Source organism: Callorhinchus milii, unplaced genomic scaffold (genome assembly GCF_018977255.1).
Source record: "Callorhinchus milii isolate IMCB2004 unplaced genomic scaffold, IMCB_Cmil_1.0 Scaffold4, whole genome shotgun sequence".
Taxonomy (NCBI): domain Eukaryota; kingdom Metazoa; phylum Chordata; class Chondrichthyes; order Chimaeriformes; family Callorhinchidae; genus Callorhinchus; species Callorhinchus milii.
The window spans coordinates 68,744,807-68,754,725 of NW_024704745.1; the positions used below are offsets into that span (position 1 = coordinate 68,744,807).

A 9,919-nucleotide genomic window follows, 5' to 3' on the forward strand; every position below is an offset into this window, starting at 1 on the left:
CTTAGCATCTTCCCATCTGTAACCTTCTTCTTCTCATCTACAAAACATTGCCCATCTCTGCCACTACCCCTCCCCTCAGGCTGCTGAGACCCTAATCCATGCATTCATTATATCCAGGCTTGACCACGCCAACACTCTGCTCTCCTGCCTACCCAATTCTTCCGTTCACAAACCACCGACTATCCAGAATTCTGTAGCCCATGTCCTTTCCTGCATTAAGCTTTGTGAGCCTATCACACTCCAATGCAGTAGAGGGGTGTGTTTCATCACTGGAGATGCCATCCTTCAGATGAGGCACTGAGGCTGCCTGTTTGGATGGACGTTAAAGATTCCTTGGCACTATCTAAAAGGAGAAGGGAATTTCTCCTGCCAAAATATCCCTCAAATAAAATTGTTCACTCAATTCATGGTCATTTGTGGGCACCTTCCACATCCAAATTGGCTACCATGTTTGCCCACAAAATACCCACAACTTCCAGAGAGTATTAGGCACAGGTTGGCAAGAGCCAAGGCTTGGAGACTCCAGAGCAAGTGTTGAGATACAGCTCGAGTCTAAACAGCTAATTGGACACTTTATGTCCAATTAAAATAAACACAACAACCAGTGGTTGTGCACTGAATATGGGATTTTAAGAAAATCTGCAGCAGTTTTCAGTGGGTTCTTTGGTCAGAAATAAAATTATTTGAACACAGTGGAACAAATGTTAAGAGTGCAGGCTCCATTCCACTTGTATTAGCCAACTCTGGTTTCCAGGGGATCCAAGCAGATTTATCGTTGGGAACAGTACATGGAGTTCTGCCGGAATGGAAAAACAATGTCCAACGGAAACCATTAACAGTGACACTTAAGAAAGGTTACAAAATGCAACATGTTAATGAAACACAATAACAGCAATCCCTCACAAAAATGAACTAAATTTTACCATCCATCGTAGCTGATCACGTCAAAAATTCTCAAAGCGTTTCATGGAATGGATTACTTTGAATGATAGTAAGTGGTTATGTAGGCAAATACCAGGTTACCTTACTCCTTTGCTTCCAGTCACACCACCTTTCCTTGTGCTGCCCTGATCCTATTCATAACAATAATAATTCTTACATTTGGTATAGCATTTTTAATGTTGAAAGGACGTCCCAAAGCGCTTCACAAGATTTACTGTGAAGTGTAGTGTCTGTGCAGTTTGCAGAACAGCCACGCCCATATCAGCCATGGTTTAGACATAGATCTACTTAGGTTTAGAGTTGTGAGTTAAGAGTTAAAAAGCAGCTTGATGCTATGATAGGAAAACAGTAGGGTGGATATTCTGGAGGGATGAATAAGATGGGCCAAAGGACCTACTTCATCTAAACCAACCTTGCGACCTACTTTTCCACGTTTTAATCGTAACATTAGTGGAGCACCCCTCCAGCATTTTGAACCTTTTACCACTCAGCGAGTTGTTTGTTCATAGGTCTGAACTAGGCCAATGATATAATACCCCAAATACAAACACACCACCCAGGTTCTTAACACAGTTTGCCAGATTGAGTGAGCACACTGATGAAAAGAGCCTGGTTACCGAAATCCAGTCCCTCAAACCCCCAGTAACGACACTGCTTCCATCTCAATATGATTAACATTTATAAATCCGTGCGTTCAAACCTACAATTGATCTTAGCTAAAAGGACACAAAGCAATCCATCCCTCAGTTACATAATAATACACTAATCCTTGCAGTTGATCCTTGCGTTTCACCCACAGTCAATTCACTTTACCATATATGCTGTAAAGCGCTTTGAGACGGCTCAAAGATGTGATAAGGCGCTATATCAAAAAATGATTATTATTATCACTTTTTTACGTCATCAAGACATCGCCAAGCACTACAGGAAATTACTGTGAAGTGTTGTGATTGTGTACTTTGTAGACAAACTCAGCAACCAATTTGCACACAACAATGTCCCATAAACAGACATAAAGTGAATAATTGTATTGCTTCCTGTTGGCCAGGACACTGGGAGAAACTCTCTTTTCAAATAGTGCCATGCGATTTTTAAGGTCCACCAGAACAGGCACAGATGGAGCCGCTTGGTGGAGGGGTCTAAAACAAGGGAAAATAATCTTAAAATTTGAGCTAGGATGGTTAGAAGTGAAATCAGAGAACATTTCTTCACACAGAACGTTTGTGAAAAATTAAATGCACTGACCCAGAAGCAAAAACAATTTGAAATATTTAATGGAGAGACTGGCAGTTATTTGAGAAGTAAGGGATATGTGCAAAAAAGACAAGAAATGGGATTAAAAGAATTGTCACCATCTAATAAACCAGGTATGAAAACATGGCCAAAATCCAGGCCATTAGCTCTTTTTTGCTGATGGTATTTCTTGCTCATTTTCAAACATTCTATATGTGGAAAATAACATCAAAGGCAACCCAATAACAGAAGCTTGCATTTATACAGTGCCCTTCACACAGGATAGCATCACAGAGTGGTGTTTAGTGACGGGGTTGGATGCCGAGCAAGTCTTAAAATAGATTTAAATGGCATTTAAAGATAAAGAGGCGGAGGCATTGATACATGGATTTCCAGAGTATAGCAGCTTAAGGCACAGCCACCGATGACTGCTTGTAAGGATCAGCCTATGTGGAGGGGGCCTGTGCCATCTGAGAAAAGGTGGCAGGCAGAGGAATGGGGTACGAGCAGATCAGAGGTAGGGCAGTGCTAGAGGCTCTGGAACTCCCTTCTTCAATCCCTTCGCCTCACTCCCTCTCTTCCTATTTTCAAGTCTCGGCTAAAGATCTTTCTTTTCGACGGCGCTTTTGGTCACCTCCCCTCCCCCACTCCCCCTCACTCGGCCCCGGGATCCGTTACTGTGAAGCGCTCTGAGATGCTGTCCGGCGCGGAGGGCGCTATATAAATCCAAGTTGTTGTTGTTGTTGTAGAGCAGTGCTAGGTATGAATGGATTTGCATATGTGAGGGTGAGGATGCTGAAATCAATTCTTTCAGACTGAAGCCTGGCGAGGATTACGGTGAAGGGCGTGCTGAGCTTGGTATGGATAAGAATGCAGGTGGCAGAGATGTAGATGAGCTGGACCTTGTGGAGGGTGGAACTGGGAGAGCCAGATCTCAGCCACTTGTAGGACCAGAAGCCGGGTGTACCATAATATTATTATTATTATTAATCCTTGCATTTGATATAGCGCCTTATCATGTCTTTGAAACATCTCAAAGAGCTTCATAGAATATACTGTAAAGTGAATTGACTGTATATTTTGTGGGCGGAAATATACAGCCATAGTACACTCGTAGGAGGGCAAATGCTCTGTCAAAAGTGCTACCACAGAATTCCCCTGTAATTATCACCAGTGGCAAGTTTCACATGACACCTCACCCATTGATTTGCATACACATGTTGAACAAAACGTCTTCTTTAATTTGACGGGGCCCTCATCTTTCTGCTGCTTTCATAAATAGTGCATCCTCTTTTGCTTCTCTATACGCAACACTGAAATCGATAGCTGAGGCAGGATACCACATGCTGAGCATAGAGTTGTTTCCCAATGAGTGCTTTCATTGTTCACACAGATAGCTGCAGCTGGCAATAGTTTGCATCAGAATACTTGGAAGGCGGGAGAGAGCAGAGATATCACCGACAATACGCTTCCAATAATCCGTGGCTCAGTACTTACCCACAATGAGTGAAATGGTCTCCCAATAACTTTTTATTGCTGTCTTCCAAAGATTTGAATCTGCAGAAGGGGAAAAATGTAATTTTATAATTATAGCATTATATAAAAAAAACTTCACTAAATTATTGTACAAATCCCCAATGATGTCTGGTGACTTATGATTGACAAGATACCCTGTGTACACAATGCCAGCTCCTGCATACCTACCCCACTCCCAATTTGAATTCAAACTCTTTGGGACGTCCTCCCGACCTGAAAGGCGCTATACTAATGTAATTTTGTTGTTGTTATGCTTATACCACACAAATTTACACTTATATAGTGTCGATCATATCAGGACGACGTCCCAAGGCATTTTAATTCAAACTGGGAGTAGGGTAGGGTAGGTAGGCAGGAGCTGGCATTGTCTTGTCAATCATTTTATTTGGGGGATTGTTGGTCAGATTGTAATTAATTATTAATATTATATGGTATTCGCAACAGATGTGCAAATATCGAATCTTACAAGTAAATAGAATTGCTGCACACCAGCCAGTTAAAAAAATCCAATCCCACCTTATCCCCTTGTGGACACGTCAGAGCAGCATTCCCTCTGATAAATAATAAAAATAATAATAATCCTTGCATTTGATATAGTGCCTTATCATGTTTTCGAAACACCTCAAAGCACTTTGAGGTGACAAAACACAGAATATACTGTACATTTTGTATAATTTGCAGGGCCAAAGTGATACCACATCGAATACCAGCAGGACATGGTACAACTGCTAGATAGTTTATAATAGTAATACTTACATTTGATTTAGGACCTTACCATTCAAAACACGTCACAGGATATACATACTATAAAGTAGATTGACTGTAAAACATTTCGTTTTACTTTCAGTTACAACTATATCTTGAAAGAGGAAGATGGCAAACATGCCCATGATGTTAAAACACTCACCACTATCTTCTACCTCAGAACTATCAGGGGTCTCATCGTTGTACTCTTGCGACTCCATTTCAAAGAGAATCTAAATCCAAAGAGAACAAAGTAATTCATCAGTCACCACAATGCTTGTTGTTGAAATAATTATTCAAGTATATAGAGTTCAACACATCCCTGTGATATTTGGGTAGAATGTCACTTTTCCCTCGGTAAAGGTGTAACAATTTTCGAAGGATATATTGCATAAATGTTTATGGCTAACATCTCAAAACAAAAGAGTGAAGCCTACCGCCAAAGTGAGGAACCAAGGCTTCTCTGACCCCATTCGACTGCCCCTCTGCTCAGAGACCTAAGTAAGATTTGCTGCATGTCCCCTCGTGCACTATCCACGCCACCATCGGTGGCCTAGCTTTGAGTTTCTATGCCCCGACTTCCTTCCTCTGACCCTCAGACTTGCCATCTGTCTTTAAGTCTTGCCTTCAAACTTATCTCTTCAACCCAGCCCCCCTCATCCTTCGCTTGTAAAGTGCTCCGAGTTCTTATCCTGCATAAAGCATGTTATATAATGTAAGTTGATGTGGTTAATAATAATAATAATAATAATAATAATAATAATAATGGTTGTTCACAACCAGCAGAAATCAGTGGGCGTCTGTTAAGCATTTTTTAAAATTTTTCCTGGTTACAACCATTTATTTAAAATTAAATAATTAAATTCACTATCACACAAAATCTTTTAAAGCCCTTGGTTACCCTCCTACTCCTACCCTCCCTGCCCTCCATCCCTCCTGATCCCTGTCCAAATCCCTGACTGTCCAGCAAATCGTTTTGTAGAAAAATAAATCCTCTGAATTCAAGATTTTGGTCACCTATGACTATCTTGGACCATCCTAGTTCCATCTGGGACTATTGTACCAATTAGGGGTTTGGCTTGCAGGACTAACAGGAGCTGAGTGGGAAGATTCCCTGGGCCCAGCCTGACCTTCCAAATCCTGCCGATGAGCTAAACTGACTGATCTATTAACAACAATCCCAGATTACTGCAGTCCTGGATGGTTCATGAGCCAGACTACCGGGACCACCATTCCATTGTCAAGCACATTACCCTCAGATACTTTCCGTTCAACGCAGGAGAAAAGTACAGAATAAATTCATAGAATCTAATTGTTTGGTTGTTTAGAAGAGCAAGCTTATATCATTCTGCATATTCAGGGTGTTGTCAAAGTGGTTCAAACTAGAGTTAACAATGTACTGAAATCAAAGGCAAAAGATTGCAAGTAGGAGCTAAGTGACGCAAACCAATGCATGCAAGAAAAGGGGAAGCTGAAAGAGGCCTCAGGATACTATTTGACTGAATTTTCACCACACTCAAAAAAAGTACAAGGCAGCCACAAAAAGACAAAACAGGATGCAGGGCTACATCGCCAAATCAAAGTAATCTTTATTTGATGGGTTTCTGCATGAGTCAGACACCCGGGAGCAGACAAAGGAAAAGCTTATCGGGAGGGGAAAGAGAAGATTGGAATAGAATGTCGGGATGGGGTTGTAATCAGTCATTAAACTGGTTGTTGGAGACCTGTAGCGTACTGGTTAGAGTGCTCGCCTCGCAAGCGAAATGATTCGATTCCCAGGCAGGGTGAAACGTTGGGCAAGTTTCCTTACTCCACACGCCTCTAGCAGTAAATAGGAACCCAGTTTAGTTGATTGGCGTATGGCTTTTCTGGGGATACTAATCCCTTGAAAAATAATAATAATAATAATCCTTGCATTTGATATACCGCTTTTCACGTCGGGAGGACGTCCCAAAGCGCTTCACAGAACACACTGTAAAGTGAATTGACTGTATATTTGTGGGCGAACGCGGCAGCCAATTGCACACAGCAATGTCCCACAAACAGTCGTTGATTGAAAATGACCAATTTCTTACTGTTTTTGGCTTTGGAGGGATTATTATTAGGCGTGTGGAGTAAGGAAACTTGCCCAAGGTTTCGCCCTCTGCCTGGAATTGAACTCAGGTCTCTCGCTTGCAAAGCGAGTGCTCTAACCACTGAGCTACAGGACTCCAATTTGGTCATTCAATCGACAATTGTTTGTGGGACACTGCTGTGTGCAATTGGCTGCCGCGTTTCACAGTCTCAAGAGCAAGAATAAATAATGGGTGTAATTGGGGGATTGAACCCAGGCATAAGACAATCAGAGGCACTTTCACTTGCATCCTCTGAGTTAGCTTAAAGCCTTGCTCAGGGTCAGGCAGCATCAACCTCCATGGTTGCACACTTCAACTCACCAAGCCAATCGGGAACCTAGGTGTCTTGCTCGAACCTCAACTGTCTTTTCTTCCCCACATCCAAGCCATGACCCATTCTGCCTTCTCTCACCTCTGTAACATCGCCCGACTCCGCCACTACCTCACCCCTCAGGCCGCTGAAACTCTTGTTCCTGCCTTCATCACATCCAGGCTTGGCTATGCAAACATCCTGCTTGTTGGTCTTCCCATCTCCTCCCTCCACAGGCTGCAGATAATCCAGAACTCTGCAGTCCATGTCCTCTCCCGCACCAAACTCCGTGACCCCATCTCCCCCACTCTCGCCCGACTCCACTGGCTCCCTATCCTTCAGAGGATCCAATTCAAGATCCTGGTCCTCACCATCAAAGCCCTCCATGGCCTCGCCCCACCCTACCTCTGCGACCTCCTAACCCCCTACCAACCCGCCCGTTCCCTCCGCTCAGCCGACTCCAGCCTGCTCCACATCCCTCAACCCACCCGCCCCACCATTGGCGGGAGAGCCTTCAGCCACTCTGCCCCCAAGCTCTGGAATTCCATCCCCCACTCACTCCGCCTCGCCTCCTCCTTAGCCTCCTTCAAGTCCCGCCTCAAGACCCTCCTCTTCGACCATGTCATCGGCCACCCCCCTTCCCCTCCCTTCTCCCCGCTGACCCCAGGTCGGGTTTGAAATGCTGTACGCTAACTAGCGCCTTGGGAATTCCTCCCAATTTGAAAGGCGTTATACAAATGTAATCTTGTTCCTGCTTTGGAGAATTCTAACCTTAGAATAAGCCAGGAATCCGGATACCCTGAATTTGGCTGAAAAGTAAGGCGCCCATAGGACTATGGTGTCAACCTGTAGTTGGCGCAGTTGGTAGCACTCTCGCCTCTCAGTAGGAAGGTTGTGCATTCAAGCTCCACGTAAGGACTTGGAACTCATACAGTCAAAACTGTCACTCCATTGCAGCGCTGGGGGTATGCTGCACTGTCGGAGGTGCTTCAGATGAGACGATAAAATGAGGCCCAGTCTCCCTGTTCAGATGGACATTAAAGATCCCATGTCACTAACTGTTTCTCCCACAAAATACAGTCAAATCACTTTACAGTATATTATGTGAAGTGCTTTGGGACGTCTTGAAGACGTGATAAGGCGCTGCATCAAATGCAAGGATTATTATTTGAAGAGAGAAGGGAGTTTCTCCCAGTGACCGAGCCAACAATCCCTCAAATAAAATTAGTCACTCACATCATGATTGCACTTTACTAGTATATCCTGTGGAGCACTTTGAGACATCCTCCCAACATGAAAGGCACTATATCAAATGTAATAATATTAATAATAATAATCCTTGCATTTGATATAGCACCTTATCACGTCTTCGAGACATCTGAAAGTGCTTCACAGAATATACTGTAAAGTGAATTGACTGTATATTTTGTGGGCGAAACATAATGTCAGTATTATTATTAACAATCCAAGTTGTTATTATTGTTATTAACAATAATATTTTAAATCACTCTGGAGGTAGTTTTGATTGAACTTTCTAAAAATAATAATATTATTATCACTAACCCTAAACAATTATTATATAATAGAAATATTGTTATTATGTTGCCTCTCTGTACAATGTTTTGAACCCCATAAACATCACAACCATGTTTCAGTCTAGGTTATCTTTGCTACAGAACTGCTCACAAATCTGGTGAGGAAATGGTTCCCACTGTTATGTAACAGAGCAACGCAACAACAATCTCACACAGAAGCAGACCATTCGTCCATCTAGTCTACCCATCCAAATTCCCACAAGATTTGCTTAACATATCCAGTCCAGTAGCTCAGTGGTTAGAGCACTCACCTCCCACAAGAGAGCCGAGTTCAATTTCCGGCAGGGCGAAACGTTAGGCAAGTTTTCTTACAGCGCCTTGGGAGGTCCTCCCGATGTGAAAGGCGCTATACAAATGTAATTCTGTTGTTATTCTGTTGTTACTCCACATGCCTCTGTTTACCTAGCAGTAAGTAGGAACCCAGTTGTTAGTCAATTGGCGGATCGCTTTTCCGGAGGTAATAGTTCCTTCAAAACAATAATAATAACTTGGTCACTCAATTCTGTGAAGTGTTTTGGGATGTCTTTAAGACGTGATAAGGTGTTATATCAAATGCAAAGATTGTTATTATTATTATCTGTCATTCTAATTACCGTGAATGCTATAAATTGACAGGAACTGGTCCACTTCCATTCAGGAACCCTTTTGTAGTTCGTTATTCCAACACCTGTACTGGTGATCTATCCCACTCGTCTATCACTATTTTATTAAAACAGAAAGTCCTCTATTTTTCCAATCCTCTTTTGAGGATGTGGACTCCCACCCCCTTTGCAAAATTATCCAACTATAGTTTTATTAAACCCATTATAATCCAAGTCAACTGAGGGCTCCTTTGATTCTTCTGTTCAACAAAGAAAATTCACAGCCGAATCAGCTTTTCCTCAGCGTTTAGTCTCTAAATTCTGGAATTAATCCAGTATCTCTCTGCTTCCACCACCTCTCCCTAACAACTGAATATAAAGTGCTCCAGGACAGTACCCCAGGTGAAAGGCACTATATAAATGCAAGTTGCTGTTGATTAATATTGACAGAGGGGGCAAGAACTCCAATCATAATTCCATAAGCGTTCTTACCAAGGACAGCTATGATCTTAATAATAACAATCCTTGCATTTGATATAGCATTGTAAAGCGCTTCACAGAATATATTGTAAATTGGATTGACTATTTGCGAGCAAAACGTTTTAGCACAAACGCTACTATTTTACCAATAGTTTTAGTGACTATCCTCTAAAAACCAAAGATCTCCCCACCACCCCCACCCCCATGCAAAAAGTACATTTTTATTCAGTGCGGATTCTACATCATTCTTTCTTGTAATTTTACATTCTCCAAATTGAATTGCATCCGCCATCTTTCTGCCCACATACCAAAATTCTTCTTAATTTGGACACGTTCATTTTCAACATTTGCCACTGATTCCAATTTAGGGTCATCTCAAATTTT

At 42.3% G+C, this 9,919-nt stretch overlaps 1 protein-coding gene across 1 annotated transcript in view; it reads right to left on the reverse strand.

The window, feature by feature from the left end:
- The window catches only part of atp8a2 (ATPase phospholipid transporting 8A2), a 285,157-nt gene extending 276,421 nt beyond the window's left edge, over window positions 1-8,736 (reverse strand). Inside the window, exons 1-3 of the mRNA XM_007900625.2 lie at window positions 8,726-8,736; window positions 4,619-4,688; window positions 3,673-3,732 (exon numbers count right to left, since the gene is read on the reverse strand). Of these exons, the coding sequence (XP_007898816.1) occupies window positions 3,673-3,732; window positions 4,619-4,676 (118 nt within the window). The 5' untranslated portion in view covers window positions 4,677-4,688; window positions 8,726-8,736. The remainder of the gene's footprint in view (window positions 1-3,672; window positions 3,733-4,618; window positions 4,689-8,725) is intronic.
- Between the last annotated feature and the right edge of the window lie 1,183 nt (window positions 8,737-9,919).